At 40.2% G+C, this 22,061-nt stretch overlaps 1 protein-coding gene across 3 annotated transcripts in view; it reads left to right on the top strand.

Annotated features, from left to right (window-relative positions):
* The window catches only part of TMEM273 (transmembrane protein 273), a 187,737-nt gene that overhangs the window by 100,603 nt on the left and 65,073 nt on the right, over positions 1-22,061 (top strand). For 2 of the 3 annotated variants that reach the window (XM_036735407.1, XM_036735408.1), the window contains one exon: positions 5,373-5,594. In XM_036735407.1, the coding sequence (XP_036591302.1) occupies positions 5,459-5,594 (136 nt within the window). In that variant the 5' untranslated portion in view covers positions 5,373-5,458. Of the gene's footprint in view, positions 1-5,372; positions 5,595-13,087; positions 13,145-22,061 lie in introns of those variants that run through there. The other variant, XM_036735410.1, reaches the window with a different exon arrangement.

Raw genomic sequence — 22,061 nt, 5'->3', positions numbered from 1 at the left:
CTAAATCCGAAATTCTGTAATCATTTCTGCTCATGTTTTAGTGGAAAGAGCACTAGACTGGGAGTCAGGAGACTAATTAGCTATGTAACCTTACATAAGTCATATCACTTCTCCAGGATTTGAGGTTCTTGATCTATAAAATTAGAGAGTTAGACTAGATTCATGGCTCCCAACCTTTTTTGAGTATAAGGAACCCTTTCTGATGGCAAACAATCAATTGAATTCTCATTAAATAGCATCTGTTGATTAAGAAACTACATGTGGATTTAGGCAGCTAGGTGGTGCACTGGGCTTGGAATCGGGAGACTCATCTTTACGAGTTCAAATCCAGCTTCAGACACTTACTAGCTGTGGGATCCTGAGCAAGTCACTTGTTTGCCTCAGTTTCTTCATCTGTAAAATGAGCTGGAGAAGGAAATGGCAAACCGCTCCAGTGCCTTTGCCAAGAAAACCACAGATGGGGTCATGAAGTCAGACATGGCTGAAAAATGACTCGACGACAACAGAGTATGGATTTACAAAAGATGTCCAATGGAAACCCATTAGTTTTTGAAGGAGTCTAATCCACTGTGGTGCTCCAAACATTGGGAAGTTTTTCCTTACGTCAAGTCTGAATTTGCCTCTTTGTGGCTCCCAACCATTGTTCTCAGTTCTACTCTCTGAGGCCAAATAGAACTAACCTCTCTTCCACAGAAGGCTTTCAAGTACTTAAAGGTAACTAACATGAGTCTCATCTTTCCTTCAATCTAAACAATCCTAGTCCCTTTAACCAATCTTCAAATGTTATAATTTTTGAGAACTCAGGGTTCCCTTCAAAGGGCATTAGAATTAGACTTTAGTCCCAGATCTTAATAACTGGAAAAGCTCCTCTTTCCCAAATCAAACTAGACCTCATCTGGTCATTAAGACTTCTAGATTAGAGAGCTAATGAACTCTGAATGCAGACTGAAGCATAATATTTTTTCTACTTTATTTTTCTTATCTTTTTGTGGTTGTTGTTACAAAATGGCTAATAGGGAAATATGTTTCGCATGACTTCCCATGTATAATGGGTATCATATTGCTTGCCTTCTCAATGCATAGGGGAGGGGCTGGAAGGAAGGAGAGAAAAAAAAGAAGAAAAAAGAACTTCCAGATTAAGTCAGCCATTTGGTGAGTAGTTCATTGCTATGCCCTTGGCCATTATAAGAATAGAGACTGTTATGATGGCCACCTGTCATAAACGCATCTCTACAGCACCAAGGGTTATAGCATATAGTGACAATTCATGGGCACTACTGACTGTTCAGAGGTCCTAAGTCAGGTATCCTAACGTGGAGGAATGTATGTAATGGTCCTCTACATGTACAAATAATGATAATAATAACTAGCATTGGGGCAGCTAGGTGGTCCTGGAGTCAGGATGACCTGAGTTCAAATCCAGCCTCAGGCACTTGACACACTTACTAGCTGTGTGACCTCGGGCAAGTCACTTAACCCCAACTGCCCTGCCTTTCCCTCTCAAAACAAAACAAAAATAGTAATAATAAGTAGCATTGATATAAAGCTTTAAGGTTTGAAAAACACTTTACAAATATCTCATATTATTCTCACAACAACCCCGGGAGTTAAGTGCTATTCTCATTATTCCCATTTTATAGATGAGAAAACTGAAATAGAGATTTTTTCAGGGTCACACAGCTAGTTAGAATATGAGTTAAGATCTGAACTCACGTTTTCCTAGCTCTATATCCGACACGCTCTCCACTGTGCCACCTGGTTACCTCATGTAGTTTGTGAATACTCAAGACTTCATTTCTTGTAGTGTTTGAGGATGAGAGAGAATTGCTCATCCAAAGAGACTCTCCTGTCTATGCTCCCCAGGTGTGGTAATATCACCAGGCGAGGGCTCTGATCACTGGAGGGCATGCTACAAGGTGGTAGGTTTACAAAGTGGGCAGTGGCCAGGAGCAAGTGGACACAAGCGAGCAAGTGTGAGGGTGTGTGGCGGTACCACCTGTTTCCAGACACAGGGGTCAAGCTGGACCATGATACTTCAGAGCTAAGGGGAGAAGGGGCCTTTGAAGCATCTAGTTCAATTTTTTTACTTTTGTAGATCAGGAAGCTGAGGTCCAGAGAAATTTAATGACAGTTATGTAGTTAGTGGTAGAGCTGGGGTTCAACCTCAGGTCTACTGGCACCAAGTTCTGTGCTCTTTCCATTTCCTCACACTAAGAAACAGGGAACATTGAACCTGTTGGCGTGTTCATTCCTGAGGCTGAGTTCAATGGACCAATCCACAGTATTCGTTAATACTAGGCAATGTGCTGGGCGCCAAAGATAGAAACACAAAGAATGAAATAACTGCAAGGAGCTTAGGTCTAAAAGTGACTGTGTCTTCCACCTGCATGGAGGAATCAGAGAGGTTACCGGATAATTGTCTCATGTCTTCTGGAAATCTAGGAGATTGCTACAATTTGGGCTTGTGTACAGATAATGTTTTACTTTTTGATTCACTTTCTTGTCAATTATGTTGCTTCAGGTCTTAATAGAATGCCTTTGGTATCAAATCTATGTCTCTTCTATGGTTTAGCAAGAAAATTTACCTTGTATGGGGTTGCAGATATTCAGTGATTAGGTTAATAGTGATAGTAACCGTCCCGAATCCCTAAGTAGAAAGGGACACTATATCAAAAGGAAAGGGGAGACTAAGTCAATAATTCGGCCAATTCAACAAGCACAGGGGATAGTTGTATAAATGAAGCAGTTAATATATACTTGTTGACTGAATGAACCAACGAATGAAGAAGAAAAATGCCACAAAGTACTTTTGTTTCAATTGGAGATTGTGCCCAAATTATAACTGTTTCATTCTGCCCCAAATGCCTGTAAACTGGTTGTTTGAAATTTGGAACACATTTCCCCAAGGGATACGAAATAACAAATTATGGTTGTATTTGAAGACCAAACCACAACAGGATGTGTGTGTGCGTGTGTGTGTGTGTGTGTGTATGTGCGTGTGTGTATGTGTGTGTATGTGCGTGTGTGTATGTGTGTGTGTATCTGCGTGTGTGTGTGTGTGTGTGTGTGTGTGTGTATCTGCGTGTGTGTGTGTGTGTGTGTGTGTGTGTAGGCTATACCTGCTAATAGCAGGTGGCAAGTCAGAGTCACTTGAAATCTCAGTCTCTCTGTAAAATAGAGATAAGACTTCTTTCACCACCCATCTCCCAGGGTTGTAGTGTGGAGAGCAACTTTGTAAATTGTCAAGTGCCATGTTAATTTTAGCTAGACCCTAATAGAGCTAAAACGCTATACACTTGCAGTCAGAAACAATACTTTTGCCAGGGCACAGTCTTTCTACTATCTTGTGGGTTACACAGGTCTTTTGGGCTCCTCTAGGACACCAATCACCATTTAGAAGTTCGCTTTGTTGGGAAGGTGGGATACATCACATAGACAGAAAAGGTTGTTCTGCTTCCACCTCTGCTAACTCTGATCCCTGAGGGGAAATGTGGAAACTACAGAAACTAAGCTGGCTGAGAGGGCTAGAGAGGAACAAGGAAGACCAAAATAGTTGAAAGAGTTGGAATGGAAGAGGAACTGATAGACTGAGGTATGGGGCTTGAGGGAATGAGAGAAGGAAGTGAAAAAAGTAAAGGGTAAGAGAAAAGATGAGGGAGAGGTCAAGTCAACAAGCATGTATTAAGTGCTCACTATGGTTCAGGCACAGCTAAATGATGGAAGGCAAATACAAGCAAAACAAAAGACAATCCCTACCCTCAAGGAGCTTACCTTCTAATAGTGGAAGACATAAAAGGGAGTTGAAAAGTAGAGCGAGTGGAGAGAAGAAAGAACCTATACCCAGGCCAGAAGTCTTAAGAATCAGGAGCAGGCCTGGAAAAGGAATAGAGAATGCCCTGATTATTTCTTCAAAATTGAGACTGTGGGGGGAACTCATCAAGGAGGTTCCTCCCAAGTGGGGATCACTGGGGTTGAGAAATCTTCCAGGGTGAGAAGGATGTGGGGGAAGAAGGAAGTGATTATTCCAGGGGAAGAAGGCAGATGAGGCAAGGTGATGAAGTATGGAGAGTCAGAAGTGGGGCCAGGAAAGGAGAACTGAGATTGTGTTGACCTCCTGAGGCCCAGACATCTGCCCCTAGACACGACTTTGGTATGTATATCCTATGACAAAGTACTTACAACCTCCTCCTACTTCATGCCAGAAAGGAGTTCTCTAGTATTCAGAACACTTCTCTTACCCTACCCTTCTTTCCTCTGCTCAAGTGGAAATATAGCAATACAGATGAACTCCCTCTTCGATTTCCACCTTTGATGTGTGCGCTTTGGGGAGGCCTCTGTTGTAACAATCTGCTCACAGCCGCTGTGGGGGTGAAAAACCAATACGGGCCCAACAACAAGAATGCTGCAAGCCCAGGTTCTTTTGATCTGCTTTACTAGGGAAAGCAATGTTAAGGGGTTAACAATCTTACTTTAATCCAGCATACAAATATCATTTACTTAGTTCAGGGGAAAAAGCCAGCACCCTGAACTTCAGAGCAAATACAAACAAATTACAAACATCAACAGACAGACCTTGTCTGATTCAAATCTCAATGCATAGTTACCGGAATTAAACAAAGTCCAAACATCAGGGTTTACAAGCTGGAGGGCTCTTAACTACAGCTGCCCAGAGTTTCCACATCAGCACACAGCCAAGAGTGAGAGCTCTAAGCAAATAGTTCTGTCTTCTCTTTTTATACACTCTTTAGCCGTCATCACACATCATCTGAGCCACCAGACCTTAAGCTCTTAATATTGGCTCTGGTCTTAGCAATTCCCCTTAGGACTTTGGGGGCTTCACGCCCACATCGGCTTAGCACCTAGTACTTAGGGGTTTTGGGCCTACTAGGGAGTGAAGATATAATCAGACCTCCCTTAATTGGCCCTACCTGGAGGCCCACCTTAGTTACCAATGCAGCCTGTCCAGTCTAGTAGAATAACAGTGAATAGCTTAAGAATTGGAATTTAGAAGACTTATGTCCAAATCCTACCTTAAATGATAATCAGCTTTGTGACCCTGGTGAAGTCAGACCCTCTCAAGCCTCTGTTCCTCATTGACAAAATATAGATAACAATTTTATATACAAAATATAGAAACAAAATATAGATAAAATATAGATAACACTTCACAGGGTGGTTTTGGAACCATCCAATGAGTTAACATATCTCAAGTACACTTCAGACCATAAAAGATGACCTAGATGTCAGCTAGGAGCAGTGGTAACAGTAGAGGCTGGCTATTCATATATACACATTTTTTTTTGGTAAATTGTATGTTCTTAAACTGTGACTTTGAATCATGTAGTTTCTTTTACTTGTTTTTTTCTGTACAGAAACTCAACCTCTGATCTCAATTGAATCTGGAAGTTCTTATGTAAGAGGGCGTATAGAATCTCACTGGTTTCTACTCGTGGAACATATGCCAACTCTATCTCCATTGGATGCCAAGGAAAACCCTGAGTTCCCAGCACTTCTCAGGATGTTTCATGCCCCAGTGCAGCTCGACAAGCTGCTGTACCGGCTGCTACTGCCCTGTGGAAGCAGCTTCATTAAAGGTAAAAGCAGACGATCATTCATTTGGTTTTTAAATAGGAGACACGAAGGCCGTCTTGAGGTTTGAGCCTCTCAGTGTGCTCTGAAAATAGCTGGGTTCTGTGGCGCCAGCCACTGCTCTCAAAGAATCAAAGAAACTCCATGTGACACAGCAATATCGCCTCGTTAAGTGGAAGAGAGGAGCTGTTGCAAAATCCCCCAACCTTTAGGAAACCTTTAGCTAATTAGGCACAGATTAGTTAGATGCTGGCCTGCCAAGTGGATGTCTTTTCCCATTTCAGAGATACCCATCCTAGGGACTCAAGGACTTAGGTCAGCTTTACCAGTAAACACCAATATAAGCCTGTCTGTTCTATTTCAGATTTGAGGAGGACACCTGGGTAAGAAAAATAACTTGTAATTTTGATACCCAGAAAGTACCATAATCCATGCCTGTGGCACCTCCTCCCATATCATATGGTAGCTTCCTATTTTAATTAATTGTTATTTTTGTAGGGGTTCTAAACTCAGTTGTTTCTATGCTGCTGCAGGACTACAAGTGCTTTTGGAGTTCTCTAAACTGAGCACCATCTAAATTCAGTACCCTGGGGCAAGACTCTGGTTGCCTTACCTTGGTCCTACCTCTGGCCTGGATGACGTGGAAAATCAGGCTTCTCTACTAGTACTCTGTGGTCAGTCATGCAATGGTAAATTTTGAACTAGTCTATAATGTTGTGATATTCCCCAAATAGGAGGGAAAAAAAGCACTCCAAAGGAGACAGAATGTAAGCTCCAATGAGGGAGGGTTTATTGTTTTTGTCTTTGCATCCCCAAATGAAAAAAGAGGCTAAAATGATCAAATAATATCAGAAGTAAAGACTTTGGGGGAGGTATTAGTTCTTTTGAGCATTCAAGAAACATTATTTTAGCTTCTTTTCACAACCATCTCTAAGGGTGAGTGGAAAAAAGTTTTAATTTTGCAAGAGGATGATTGGAAATGTCTTAGACCTAGACCTTAAAACAATAATCCAAATTTTGGCAAAGCTAGGAAATAACCAAACTTTGAAGCAAACTGGTTTATTGATTTTTAAATTATCACTTGGTATTCATGTAGAACGAAAATGTTGGCTTAGGCAACCCACACAACAATGCTATGAAATGTTAATTTCGTTTAGACCTTAGCCATTACAGCACACTGGAATCCTCAGAAATGGGCATTTTTCTTGTCTTTCTCTATGCCATTTCTTTGGTTACATGTATCTATCACTTGTTTTCATCAACTTTATTCTATGAAATGAAGAAAGGGAACCACAGAGAGGCAAAAGCATGGGCCTTAAACACAGTGGTAAACCAGTGGTTCCCCAGGTTCTACAAAGGATCCTCTAACCTGCAATTCTTAGCCTATTTGGCTTCAGGGTCACTTCCTTTACCCTCTTTAAAAATTGTGGAGGATCTCAAAGAGCTTGTGCTTATGTGGGTTATATTAATGGACATTTACCATATTAGAAATTAAAAAGTCTTAATAGTATTAGGAAAGTAGTTTTGACCTCTCAGACTACATGGAAGCATCTTGTGGATCCCTGCAGGTCCGTGGATTCCATTTCAAGAACAGCTGCTTCCTAGAGCATTCCATTTCTTGTAGAATTTGAGTGAAATGATAACATCATCATGAACACTTATTGAATGCTCTCTATGGGCAGGGCACTGTGTTAGATGCTAGGAATACAAATGTATTTAACAATAGATCACATCTTTTGTTGTGACAAATAGATGGACAGATAGATGGTGCAGTGGATAGAACCCAGGCCTGGAGTCACAAAGACCTGAGTTCAAATCTGTTCTTAGACACTTACTAGTTGTGTGACTCTGGGCAAGTCACTTAACCCTGCTTGCCTCAGTTTTGTCATCTGTAAAATGGGCTGGAGAAGGAAATGGCAAACAACTCCATTATCTTTGTTGAGAAAACCCCAAATGGGGTCAGAAGAGTTGGATTCAACTGAAAAACAACAGTAACAACACACCTGTAGAACAACTTAACAATTTATAAAATGGTTTACCTACAACAGTGAAGGTAAGTACTAGTACAAGCATTATCATTCCCATTTTATAGTTGAAGAAACTGAAGCTCCAGCAACCTAAATTACTCATTCTTGGTTACAGAGATAGCAAGTGGCAGAGCTAACTCTGAGTCTTGTGCCATTTATGGAAGACCACTATGTTGTGGGTGCCCAATCTAAAGGAGCTCATGATCCACTTGGGAAGATGGGATGATTATATAGAGAAATTAATAATAGCACAATGTGGTATATGCTAAGTGGAATGAATATAATATGAGCTAAATGATTTATCCACAATATATGTAACTTACAAAAAAGAAGAATTCTGTTTTGTTCAAAGTGGCTTAAGTAGGCTATTGTGTTAATTCATCGATTGGCCCCAGCACCAGCCCAATTTTAGCACCTGTTTGGATCCATTGTTGTATTCATCAGACACCACATCCTGCACTGTGTCTATTAGCTATTTTTAGAGGGGCCTCCCAAGGAGCCCTTTCTCCATTGCTGTTTTGGGGAAAGTGAAAAGTCAATCAGGGCTGCAAATCTTTAAAGATGTGGTCAACTGAGGTTGTGCTCAGGAATGCAGATGTCCATTAACTCTTCATTTCAGCTCAGAGTCCTTTCCTGAGCAACCCCACCTCCCCAGAAAAGTGAATGAGCTTCTATTTCTGATGCCAGCCTTCTGTTCAGATTTTCCTCTAATTAAGTTACTATTTCTCAGAGCACACTTGAATCTCAGCAATTCCCCTAAAATCATTTCCCTGCCAGGAATTATCTAGAGAGGGCAAAGGTAAATTCAGGAGAAAAGTTCTAAGGGAAGAAATCTAGACTGTAACACTGCCTGAATTGACTCCCTGCTGGCCAGTTTTGAGTACACAGAAACAATACCTCAGGATCCCACCTGCGCTTCGTCCTTAAGAAGAATGGAGGTGTGCCTTGAGCATGTGCTAGATATGTGATCCAGGGCAAAGTCATTGAAAGTCAAAATAGAACATCGACAAAGAGACAGAGGCAGCTATGTGCTCATTGCTGCATGGCTGAGACCACCTAGGTCTTAAAAGTAGTTCAAAGTGGTCATGTTTCCTCTTAGCGACAAAGGAAAAAGTGATTGACAGAAAAGTAGGCTGCTCCTTTTATTTAGCTACTGAAGTTCCCTGAGTCATGATTTCTCCTAACTCTGAAACCAAATAGAAGACATTGCATCATCACATAGTATGAACCCTTCGATAATAGATGGCCAGAATCTGGCTCTCCTCAGGTTTCTACTTGGCCAAATGGACTGGAACCAGGCTGGACAATCTGTATATGCTTCAACAACTATATCCTGTAGGCTATGTGATTTTAGAATCCAATTCTATTTTTTAAAAGACTTGTAGACTTTTGTAGATTTTTTTCAGTTAATCAATAGATATTTATTAGGTGCTTACTATGTGATAGGCACACAGTAAGACACATATTAAAGTTGTTGTCCCCAAGGAGCTTATATACTCTATTGGAGGAAATGATACAAACACATAAATGTATGAATATGTTTGCAGGGTATATATTTTGGGGGATTACATATGATCAGAGCTTAAAAGGACCTTAGAGATCATTTAGTCCAACTCCTTTGTTTAATATAGATCAGGATACTAAGACTGAGGGAGTTTAAGTGACTTGCCCATGGTTGTGTAGCTAGTAAATAGCAGAATGAAAATGTGGCTCACAGTCTGTTGACCTCCTCCTCAATATCTTCCAATTTCCCTTATGTTATTTTCCAATCTCCCTCTTTAGAGTAAGTGGCCACTAGTTTGTTTTGATTCCATCAGGGCAGATTCTCAAAGATGAATGGGGAAAGCACATATCTTTATTTTCATTAACCTCTAATTGAAATTTAACATTTCCTTCAATTATTGAAAACACATGATTCTAAGAAGGGGCCTATTGACTTCATCAGACTGCCAAAGAGGTCAGTGACAGAGTAAGTAGATCCCATTTAAGAGCCAGAGATGCAATGATTTAATTGGCAAATCGTGGGCATGTCTCAATGTAATAATATGCTTTTTTAAAACACCAATGCATGTAGCAAACATCTGTTTGAGGAATATCTGGGTCAGAAGATCTAGCATATTAATTAAAAAATTCCATTCTTGACTAGTCTGACTAGAGACTTTATCACAAGCTCCTTGGGAACAATCTAATGTGCTCAAGAGTGATCCTAGATCAGACAATTCACTTACTGCTGATACAGAAGGATATGGCACTTTTTGCCTTTCTTTTTGATGGTTACTTCCAAAATCAGGGATGTAGTTATTTTAAATGTTACAGTTTAATCAGCAGGTTATGTCATTGTTCTAACTACGCATTTTCTGAAATTACATATAAAACAGTAAATGTCTAATTAGAAACCTAGTTCCTCTAACTTGTCCTGGAGATTGAGTTTGCCTGCTCTTCAATCTGCAAATTTTGCCCTGACCTTGGGAAGCAAAAATAAATAACAACTGACTTGATGGGTAAGATTCTAGTATAGAAAAATATATAATTTGTTTTCTTTTGTAGATTTTGTTTGGCTAATAAGGAAATATGGGATAAATTGAGCATATGAACATGTGCGTGGCTATACTCCTCCCAACCTCAGCAGATAGGCTTGTGGTGCAGTGGTGATGTGAGGTCATAGATTCTGTGTAGAAGGTTTTTTCATGGTGAAGCATAGAATAGCAGAAATGGGAAGACTCTCTGTGTTCTGTGGCCTATCACTATTCATGGCAAAGAAACTTCCCTTTCTACCATTAGAGAAGAAATGGGTGACACTCATGCAGGGGCAGAGCTAAGGGATTGTCAGTAATCACCTATCCTTAGATCTGAGCAGCATAACAAAGTAGATCTTGAGCTGGAAGTAAGCTCAGAGAGCATCTCCAGGGCTTCTTACCCAGGAGTTTGTGAACTTAAAAAAATGGTTTTGATAACTTTATTTCAACATAATTGATTTCCTTTGTAATACTATGTATTTTATTTTGTTTTATGCATTTAAAAACATTATTCTAAGAAGAGGTCTGTATACCCCACCAAACTGCCAAAAGGACCTATGACACAAAACATTTAGGAACCTCTCATCTAGCTCAGCTTCCTCTTTTTTTTACAGACGAGGAAATTAAGGCCCATGCAGGTTTCTAATAGAGAAGAAGGGATTGATACGGTGGCCTCTAGTAGTGGATAATATCCATTATATGAGAATTTTTTGACATGATTTATGTGCTTATTTAAGTTAGATTCATTCTGAATTATTCTAATTTCTCTTTTATTAATGGGGGAAAACTGAGCCCCAAGTATAGTGGTAAGGTTTGTCCAAGGTCATGTACTTAAGCTAAGACAAAAGCAGTCCATTCTGAAATCTTACTTTATTCAGGGTTTAAGAAAAGATGAACCATACCTGATCAAAGCCTTCTGGTCATAAAAAAAAAAGATTTGGATACTGATTCTTTAGGCATTTGCTTCCTACTTAGTAATGCAAAAGTCCTGGGAATGTGCAGATGAAGGACTTTGAGGTAATGAATTCATATCTCCCGACTACGGGTATGTCAGGTCCACAACCTTATATTTGTGTCCAGTTCCTTAAATAGATGTTTCACAGACAAAGAAACTTTGGGACTCAGGGTTCCGAATCCAGCCTCAGATATTTGCTAGCTATATGACTCTGGACAAGTCAATTAACCCTGTTTGCCTCAGTTTCCTCATCTGTAAAATGACCTGGAGAAGGAGATGGCACATCACCCCAGCATCTTTGCCAAGAAAACCCCAAAAGAGGCATGAAGAGTTGGACGTGACTGAGAAAAGACTAACAACAATACCCTAACAATTGTGGTGAGGGCTTCACAAAGATACCATTCCCAAGCAGATGGCGTCAGTCTTGGGCATGAACAGGTTGGTTCAGGCTCTGTTAGCAAACACATGGGGAAGACTCCAGGCTCTTTAAGTCTGTGCTTTTAGGCAAAGGTAGGCTGGTTATATTTGCTTGTTGACTCCTCTGTTCTCTGTCTTGTAATACCCATCTGCATTTTAAAATTGCAATGTTTTCTAAAGCCTTAGGGTCTGGAGTTGGGACAGGGAAAGGAAAGATTTTGACATCAAAGCAGTAGGAAAATTAAGAGAAAAATGGCATATTGAAACTTCTTTTCAGCAAAGGACTCCAAAGCAGGAACGATAAAGAGCAGGAAGAGGACAGTGAAAGGCATTTCCTAACTTAGTTTTCTGGAGTGTCAGAAAGGAAGTGTGGTGAATCGGTGGAGGGCCGTGGTTTCCTCTGTTAGCGAGGGGCAGACCTGTTTTATGTGTGTGGCTTTCCTATAGTGCTAAGATGAGGAATCTCCCACAGTTGTTCAATTAACTCAGCCTCATAGAGATGACAGTTATAAGAAGGAATTGACAAATAGTAGCTGAACAGCTGGAAATTCTTTAGCATATTTTTGATTTGTTCCAGATGCCCAATGCCCCCTAAACACAGCTTCTGATAGCAAGGGGCTGAAGACTCTTGCCCAGGAAAATAATGTCAAAGATCTCCTAATACCGAATTCTGGTTCTAGCTTCACAAATAGTTTCCCGACTCCTCTTGGTTGTGGACAGGCCCTCTAGTGCTTTTAGCTAATTTCTGATTAATAATAATAATCATGATAATAATAGTAATAATAATGTATGATTCATATATGCTCATATATGAACACAAAACCCACTATCAGTAGAATATGCTTTGAGTAGTTTAATCTAATGGTAGAGATTTTTTTTCAGAGACCAGTCTACATTCCCTTATGTTTAAGATCACACATGGCTAATGTCAGGGTCCTGCAACCTTTGACTGGAAACACGTCCTGACAGCTGATCCTAATATATCCTAAGGAGAGAGAATAGCTCATAAGATTCTGACAAGACCACATCTTTTACTGACCTTGTGATACTGACTTATTATATTAAATCTCTTTATTTTTTTTCTGCTCAATACATCAGACAACTTGGCAGTACCACCAGGCATACAAGGCAGGGGAAACACAGCCTCAGACACAAAGGTAAGGAGAATTAAGGAAAACTGACATCCCTCAACCATTCTGCTTTTCCATACAGAAGTCCCACACAGCCACCACTTTTCCCCTGCATCAGACTATCATACTCTACACAGAAAGTATGCCTCTGAACATGGTCACAAAGAGCAGCAGTGAATACTCCACATTTCCTTGTTTTGATGTGCTGTATTCAGGAAGCCTAAGCATGGGAGGGAAACTGGTGCGCTTCTGAGAACTGTTGTTTACAATTGCAGCCTGCTCACTCCCACAGCTCAGTTGTACTACCTTGCTAGCTTTGATAGCAGAGAGCTGAGATGAGGGCTGGGAGCTGAAGGTAGGATCATGAACGAGAGCCAGGATAACTGGCCTGCACAAGCAACAACTGTAGGACTTTGATTTCACCATAGGATCATAGATTTCAAGTTGGAAAGGACTTCAGAGATCATGGATTCTAACCTTCTCATTGGATGACTGGCCCAAAGTTACCAGGTAATAAGCACCTTATCCTGGTTTTAAACCCAGGCCTGACTCTAAATCCAGCATTCTCTCTACTACATTAGGTTCCATCTATCTGTCTGTTCACTGTACTAACTAGCACTTTTCTCCTCTAAAATTTATGCTTGCTTGTATTCTAATGAGAAAAAGTAGATATCAATGAGTAGTTTTGACATTGTTGAAATGATTTAAATTAAATTAGTTGGTGATTGAGATAAAATGGCGTTACCTTAATGCTTATAATAGTTAACTACACAGTGCTAAGTAAAAGGCAACTTTGAATAATATAAAATGTACAATATACAATGCATAATCATGTTATAAAACTTCGACTGCCTACTGATTGGTTCCTGTTCGTCACTGAAAGGAACTGCTGATGGTCATGCCCATTTCAAAAATGGCCAAAGGCAGGAGATTTTATAATGCTATTGCTTTCGACTGGAGCTGGAAGTGTGTCTGCCATGATGATACCTTGAATGGGTTCTTAATATGGAGCATCATTACCTGAAAAACGGTACTCTTTTCTCTACGTTGCTCTCCTGACCCTCTGTACAGAACCCTTTCTCCCCCATTCTTCCCTTCACCCAACATACGCCCAGACATGTGATTTGGTTTTGAATTTGCTTCTGAACTCAAGGTCCTTTTGCAGCCTGCTCCCTGGGTCTGGTATCATGGATTTCTGGCATTGATTTTTGGACTACCTGACCTGTTATGTGTTGGGTCCCTAGAATAGAGCATTGTGCTTGGACAATACCAGCTCGTAGCCTATGGGGTTGTTCTTTTTCTCACAGGTTAATCTTTGGATAATATTTAGCATAACTTGGCCTCCTTCCCACCTTTGTAGGTACTTTGGGTCTGAGAGATAGGGGAATTCATTCAGTTACCATTTGTTAAGCTTCTACTATGTTCCAAAGCATTATGCTGGGCACTGGGAGATAAACAAATATTAAATAGGACGTGTTTCTTGCCTTCAGGGTACTTACAATCTAGTAAATTTGGCTGGTTGAGTCACGATCACTTCACACTAGATTTTTGTGGGTTTTGCTTTAAGGTTAAGAAATGAAATATACTTACAGATGAGCAAATTTTGGTAAGTTTGTCTGTATGCATCACACCGCTCTACTGCTGACCTTTGGGTTAACCAGCTACCAGAAGTGAGGAGGATGGACATGGGATAGTGAAGAGAGCACTGGACTTGAAGTCACAAAGACCTCCCTATCCTGCCTCTCTCACTGACTAGCTGTCTAACCCTGGACAAATGACTTAACTTCTCTGTGTCTCAACGTCCTCATCTGTGAAACAGGAATAATACCTGCTGTAACTATCTCACAGGGTTATTGTGAGATGCAAATGAAGTAATATATGTAAAAAAGCCTTGCAAATTGTAAAGTGACATGTAAATTCTAATTATTATTATTAACCTTGTGTATCTAAGAGTTAGCTTTAGCCAATGGATCTTCTTTTTTGTTTTGTTTTTGAGGGGGCGAAGGCAGGGCAGTTGGGGTTAAGTGACTTGCCCAAGGTCACACAGATAGTAAGTGTGTCCAGTGTCTGAGGCTGGACTTGAACTCAGGTCCTCCTGACTCCAGGGCCAGTGCTATACTCAGTGCACCACCTAGCTGCCCCTAGCCAACAGATCTTAAGGGTCAGGGCTTCACCTCTAAGTTTTTGTGGGGCTGAAATTAAATTTCCTCATTCTGTCTTTAGAACAAAACTTCTCAAATATAAGTTTCATTAACCTAATACCACCCCACTCACCTTTCCTCTCCTCTCCTCTCCTCTCCTCTCCTCTCCTCTCCTCTCCTCTCCTCTCCTCTCCTCTCCTCTCCTCTCCTCTCCTCTCCTCTCCTCTCCTCTCCTCTCCTCTCCTCTCCTCTCCTCTCCTCTCCTCTCCTTTCCTCTCCTTTCCTTTCCTTTCCTTTCCTTTCCTTTCCTTTCCTTTCCTTTCCTTTCCTTTCCTTTCCTTTCCTTTCCTTTCCTTTCCTTTCCTTTCCTTTCCTTTCCTTTCCTTTCCTTTCCTTTCCTTTCCTTTCCTTCCTCTCTCTCTCCTTCTTCCTTCTTCCCTCCCTCTCTTATTTCCTTCCCTCCTTCCTTCCCTCCCTCCCTCCTTCCTTCCTTCCTCCCTCCCTTCCTTCCATCCTTCCATCCTTCCTTCCTTCCTTCCTTCCTTCCTTCCTTCCTTCCTTCCTCCACTCTTTACATAACTCACATCTTCTTTACTTGAAGTCTTTGAGCTGAAGATCAAGCTGGGATTCTCACACATGAGATCCTCTCATAATGTCACTTGATTGTAGCACCCAGACCTAATGTTTCATCTCTCCTTCCCTACTGGAACTAAGTCTATGAATCAGATCTCTAACAACTGAGGATATGCATTCATTCTCCAAGAGAGTCATTCCCTTCCTTAGGTTTTCTTTAATTGGTGAGTAATTGTGGGATTAATGTTCAATAAAAAACATGTGATAACACTAGGCTCAGAAACACATAAGTAGTCACTATGAAGATAATCACTGCTGAAAGAAAGCACATTTGGTGCCCCTCAGAAACATTCGGTGCTTAGGACAGGACGCTGTTAAGAACATGATATTCTGTTTGAAACTGCAAGAAGAATGGAGATAAAGAGCAGATAAGTGTCCCAGTTGGGACTTAAGGCAAAGTTTGACACTAATGATGCATAAATGACTTGCATAAAATTATATTGAACAAAATCTCAAATGAAAGCGAGCAAACTCATGAAACTGCATTAGATAACTTTTCAAACTTTTGCATGCGTCTTAAATAAGGCTGGATTTACATTTTTGCATTACAATGTTTTAAGGGATCTGAGATCTCATTGTTAATAGTGAAGTCCTCCAAACCTTCCCTTTTTCAGATGACCTTGTGCCAAGGACACAATATTATGAGATTCATAATAAAAGAGATATGTCCAACCGCCTACATAGGAAAAATCAAATGGATTGAAAATGCCTATTGTTCCGAGGATGAAATGTAGTTGGATGGGTTACCCATTAAGTTGATACATATGTACATGTATATTAGATTTTTGTAATTGAAAATATGAGAGAAATCATAAAATGAAAAAAAAAACCTAGAGATGGAAGGGACCAAAGGGCCCATCTAGTCCCAATCTCTCTTTTTTATGGTGGAGGAAAATCTGGCCTCAGACACTTACTATCTGTGTGACCTTGGGCAAATCACTTAACCCTATTTGCCCCAGCTTCCTCATCTGTAAAATGATCTGGAGAAGGAAATGGCAAACCACTCCAGTACCTTTGCCAACAAAACTCCAAATGAGGTCATGAAGAATTGAAAAGGCTGAAATGACTGAACACCACCACCATATACAAAGCATTGTAAAGTACTTTATCTCATTTGATTCTCACAACAACCCTGTGAAGTAGGTGCTATTTTAATAACCATTTTACAGATAAAGAAACTGAGGCCAAGAAAAGTTAAGTGACAATGCTTAAGGTCATACAGCTGTTAAGTGTCTGAGGCAGGGTTTGCATTTAGATCTTCCTGATTTCTAGTCCAGTGCTATCTACTATGCCGCCTGCCTTTGTGAACTTAATAGCACTAAGTCCGTGAGAGATCCAAGTTTAAGACAAATTGGGAGAAGCATGACCAATAGCTTTTATTTTCCAAGCTCTTCCACCTCAGTGACCTGGGATTTGGCTGCACAGAACTGTAATCACTTGTTTGCATAGCACATAGCAATCAATAAAGTCTGGATCACCGATTTAAATATGACCAGAAGTCTAGGGGGCTGGTAAATTTGCCTTGGAATTAGGCTAGTATAACTATTTAAACCCAAACCAAGAGGTACAAACTGCTGAGTGGATAGGAATATAAGTCCATTAATAGAATGTTCAACAGCCTTTTGGACTGAATGGAATTCATTGGAGTCTATCAACATCCAAATTGAATGATTCTGTTTTTTAGCTCTTATCTCCCTATTCACCCCTGGGCTCCCAAGTTTTGATGGATTTCTCCCGAAGCTGGTCTCCAGCAGGTTCAGTGGCTCTTTCATGGAGGGTTTACAGTCAGAGGTGAATTGCAGAAGATGAGAAAGCATGGGAGAGTTGTGACCCTGCAGGCAACAGAAAAGGGATTACTTTCTTCTTTCCTACCCTCATTGTTTTGTACTTTACTCGTTACCTTGTATTCTGTGACCCACCTACACTGGTCTTCTATTGGTTGAAGTCCCTGTTTCAAGGCTGGTATCTGAATGCAATCAATGGAAGTGGCAAAGATTTAAGTGTTACAATGTTTGTCTTCAGTGTGCCAACCGGATGGTCTTTGGAAAAGACCTAGGGAATGGTCCTTTGGAGAATTGCACAAGTATAGACATTAGAAGAAGAAAAAACAATATTACTTCCTTGCAGGTTCATTAGCCACAAGCTGTTGGCTTGAAAAGTATCAGTGTTCAAGTCATTCTCTTTCAGTCATCCAACTTTTAGGGAAAAATGATTCACTTAATTTTATTATTTTTGGGGGGAGGGGTGGGTTTATGTATGGGGGCTAAACTTTTGCAAAGAGGCAAAGTTTACAAGAAGGAAGTATTTTCTTCCGAACCCCAAAGGGTAGGAACAGTGGCACTTGAGCTCACCTCTAATTACAGCCACTATGACAGTTTGTATGTTGTAGCAATAAAAATAACCATCAACCTTACATAATCATTAAAGTTAAGCAAACAGCCCCTCACTGTATCATAATGTACAGGTAGTTGCTAATAAACCAGGAACAGCATTGGGGCATTCAAGGAACATCTTTCCTATCAAGCACAGTTTCTTAAGCAACTTTAGAGACATATTTTTATTAAGTGTATGCAAGGCAGATGATCTTAAACCTCAAGAAGAATACGCATAATAATTGTGTGCTCCTCTAATGCTCTCCAAAGACCTATTGAGAGTCCATTCTGAAAGACGATAATATATCAAAAAGTTCGGCAAACTTCCTCCTAATGAACACATGCCAATTTGAGACCAAGAATTCTGGCCTCCGAGGACAAAATAACCACTGCTCTTAGTCTCTGGGTGTTTTGCTACTTTATTTCAGAGTGATTCAAAATCTAATTAAATTTCTAAACTCTAATGAAATTACGGAAGAAAAAATCATTTAGGATTATATTATACACAATTACTCACGGCTGAAAATTACAGTTACCCTCTTTCACCAGGATTGCGTCTCCTGGGAAATCCTTGTTATTTATCCACCATATAAATAGGACACTATTCCCACTATTTACAGGTTGGAGGTAAGAACTAAATTAATTAAACATATATATCGTGAGCAGCAGCAGCTAGATGGTAGGACATTAGGTAGAGAGAAAAGGAATGTGGATGGAGACCCCATTTTCAAGATAGCTTGAGAAGGGGAAAAGCCTGGGGAAATGCAAACAATGAGTTTCTGCCATTGACCATTTTGTTGGATTAGAATTCTGGCTTTCAGAATTGTGGGTTCTGAAGGAGGTGGCTTAGAGTAGCAAAAGAGCTTTAGTGAGATAAGACTAGAGACAAGGATGAACATTGGCTCCGTTTGCTCCTCTCCATTTACTCTACAAGTCAGCAACACTGGCTTTCCTGCTGTTCTTCACATATGATTCTCCATCTCCTGATTCCATGTCTTTTCACTGGCTGTCTACCATGACTGGAATGTGTTCACTCCTTGTCTCTACCTTGCCCCGCCTTCAAATCCCAGCTCAAATCTTACTTTGTATAATAAACTGTTCCTGAACTCCATCAGGACCAGTGCCTTCCCTTTGAGATTGCCTCCATTTTACCCCATATATATCATGTACGTACATGGTTGTTTGCATGTTGTCTCCTCCCATCAATAACACAGTCCCTTTGCATATGCTATTTTTGCATAGCACCATAGTAGTCAGTGAATTTTGGAGCACTGATTTAAATATGACCAGAAGTCTAGAGAGCTGGCAAATTTGCCTTGGAATTAGGCTAGAATAACTCTCTAAACCCAAACCAAGAGGTACAAACTGCTGTGTGGATAATTGATAGAATGTGCAATAGCCTTTTGGATTAAATGGAATTCACTGGAATTCATCAACATCCAAATGGAATGATTCCATTTTTTAGTTCTTATTTTTCTATTCACCCTTGTGCCCCCAAGTTTGGATGGATTCTCCAGAAGCAGATCTCCAGCAGATTTAGTGGTTCTTTCAGGGAGGGTTTACAGTCACAGGTGAGTTGCTATGAATAATTTTAATGGAAGGAGGGGTGAGAAAGAGGAAAGAGGAAATAAAGGGTGCCAGCTGACCAGACAACTAAATAATGCTAAGGGGGCCAGACTTACATGATAGTGTCCATGTAAATATTGCTTAAAAGATCTGCTAGTGAGCAAAGTGCTTCATCACCTTCCCATTGTTCTTCTTGGTTCCCATGGAAGTCCACCAAAAGGTTAGGAGTCAGAACGATTAGATGATGACTTCAAAAAAGGCCAAGCATAATCCCATGGTGTTAGGCCAACAGGCAGAATTTCTAGAGGAAGCAGGCCACCATTGTCCTATCCCTATTCTTGAGGTCAGAGACTGTGTTATTGACTTAATTTGTTAGCCTAGTGCTTAGCGTAGTGGCTGGAACTGGTAGGTGCTTAATAATGACTTGTCCTGGAAAACATCCCTTGCATAATGGTGCCATTATATTCCTCATTTTTTAAATTTTATTTTAGAGTCAAGGGACAGAACACAAACACAGAATAAAGAAAAGAAACAAAACATATCATAAACTTAAATATTGAAACTTAAATACAAAGTAAGAAAGAAAAAAGAGCATGTCGTGTGCATAGCAGAATGTAAGAGAGGATTCAAAATATATAACACTAAATTTTCATTTCAAGAAATCCTGTATGATAAATAATACACATTGTGTTGAGAATTGTCCATCTTTCTTTCCTTCCTTGTGAGTTTTCTTTTATTCTCTGCTGTGTACTTTTTCACTTTATCCTTTCCCACCACCCACCCCCACCCTGAAGGCTACAATCAAGTTTGGATATGTTTCTCTATAACTATAGATATGTACATACACACATACATATATACATACATATATAGACATATACTTTCCCAAACATACTCTGCTCCTGATCTTTGTTTTTATGCTTGTGCATGTCTCTTGTTTTCTATCACTCCTGACTTCTCTACTTTACTGCTACCTACTACCTTGCCCTCCTATTACTTTCCTGCCCCCCTCCAAGGCATTATACTCCTTCTACCTGAAGAATGGAGAAGTCACCTGAGGTTCGGGTTGGGATTGCTGATCTAAAGGAGACTGGTCTTTCAAGTTTGTCCCCTGGGCAGGGAATTTCATCAAAATGATATCATGTTATTTTTCCCTCAAGTCCACGATTAAAGGTAAAACATGCAACTATTACCTGGCATAAAGCACCTTATGCTTAGGCAAATGGCCTTACCAGAAGTGAGAGAGAGGTAAAAAGGACATGCCTATGGAAATTCTGGGAACCTACACTAAGAACTGAGGTTTGGGAAAATAGATTATGGAGGATAAGACAATGGACATCTCTATAAACTGATCTGATTACATTTGCAGTTCACACTAAGAAGCAGAGTTATGAATCTAGAGGGTGGATGACCTAGGTCCATATCCTGTCTGTGACACATACCAGCTTAACTTTTTTGAGCTTCTGCTTCCTCAACTGGAAGATGAGGAAAATAATACCCATAGTACCTACTCCACAGGGTCGTTGTGAGGATATGCTTAAAATATTTTGTAAATTGTAAGCCTTCTATTAATGTTAATAATGTCATTATTGTGTTGTCTTCTGGATGTGACATTTTGTAATGGATGTTGACAAGGTAGAGTGAAGGCAATTGGATGAGGGCAACCAGAATGGTGAAGCGACTTAAAATGGTGTCATGTAGAACATGGTTGAATGAAAAAAAAAAGACTGCTTTGAAGACTTAAAGAAGGACTGGATTTTTGAAGGAACAAACACTTTTTGTGAACTGGAGGACCTGGTACTTCCAGTATTTAGGGAGTCATGATAATATTCTTCAAATATGTGAAAAGTTGACTGTGGAAGAAGAATGAAACTTGTTTGGCATTACCCTGTAGGGGGCAATTAAGACTAGTATATAGAGAAGCAGAGTTTAACTCAAGGCTAGGAAAAATACCACAAATTTCCAATAATTAGAACTGTCTTAAAATAGAATAGGCTGCTTTGGGTAGGGGAAGCTTGTAATGAGTTTACCATTTCCTAGAGGCATTCAAGTAGAACTGTATGAATGCTTGCCTGGCGTGTTATAGATGGGATTCGTGATTTGGGTCAAGGATGATCCACTGGATGATCAATGAAGTCTCCTCCATTTCTAAGACTATGCAATTCTATGGTCCACCTATCAAAAGGGTATCAGGAAGGAAGAAAGAGGAAGCTAAAGAGAGAGTGAGTCTGGCTTCCCTGGAGGTCCACAGTGCTGGAGGAGCCCTGAAACTTGTAAATCCTCAGGCTTGGTATGGAACCCCAGGACTTCTAGCAGGCACTTTTAAATAGTTTGGTGTCCTCCTTGCCTATACTAAGTAAAACTTTAAAAAAACAAGCAAACAAACAGGGAAGGATCACATATTATTTTCAGGGATCAAGAGAAATTCAAAGATTTCATTGTCAAAATATTTCAGAGAAATGAAAACTGGTTATGTTCCCTCCTCTGACCTAAGCTGAGTAGTGGTGAAACATCCAGAAAGGAGAGGTGGTGACAGTCAAGTAATTTCAACAATTTCAACAATAATAACTTTAAGAGCAACAGCAGGTTGATTAGGGTTAGGTCTGTGCCAGTGAGCCAAGTCCCAGGGTTTTCTGGTGGAGGAAAAAAAAAGAGGTCACGGAGTACCATGGATGCCACAGGGTCACATTGTTCTTTTTCCTTTACCAAGTAGTA

The sequence above is a fragment of the Trichosurus vulpecula genome, chromosome 8 (genome assembly GCF_011100635.1).
Source record: "Trichosurus vulpecula isolate mTriVul1 chromosome 8, mTriVul1.pri, whole genome shotgun sequence".
Classification (NCBI taxonomy): Eukaryota; Metazoa; Chordata; class Mammalia; order Diprotodontia; family Phalangeridae; genus Trichosurus; species Trichosurus vulpecula.
Note: the sequence above shows the minus strand (reverse complement) of the source record. Positions and strands in the feature narration are given on the sequence as shown.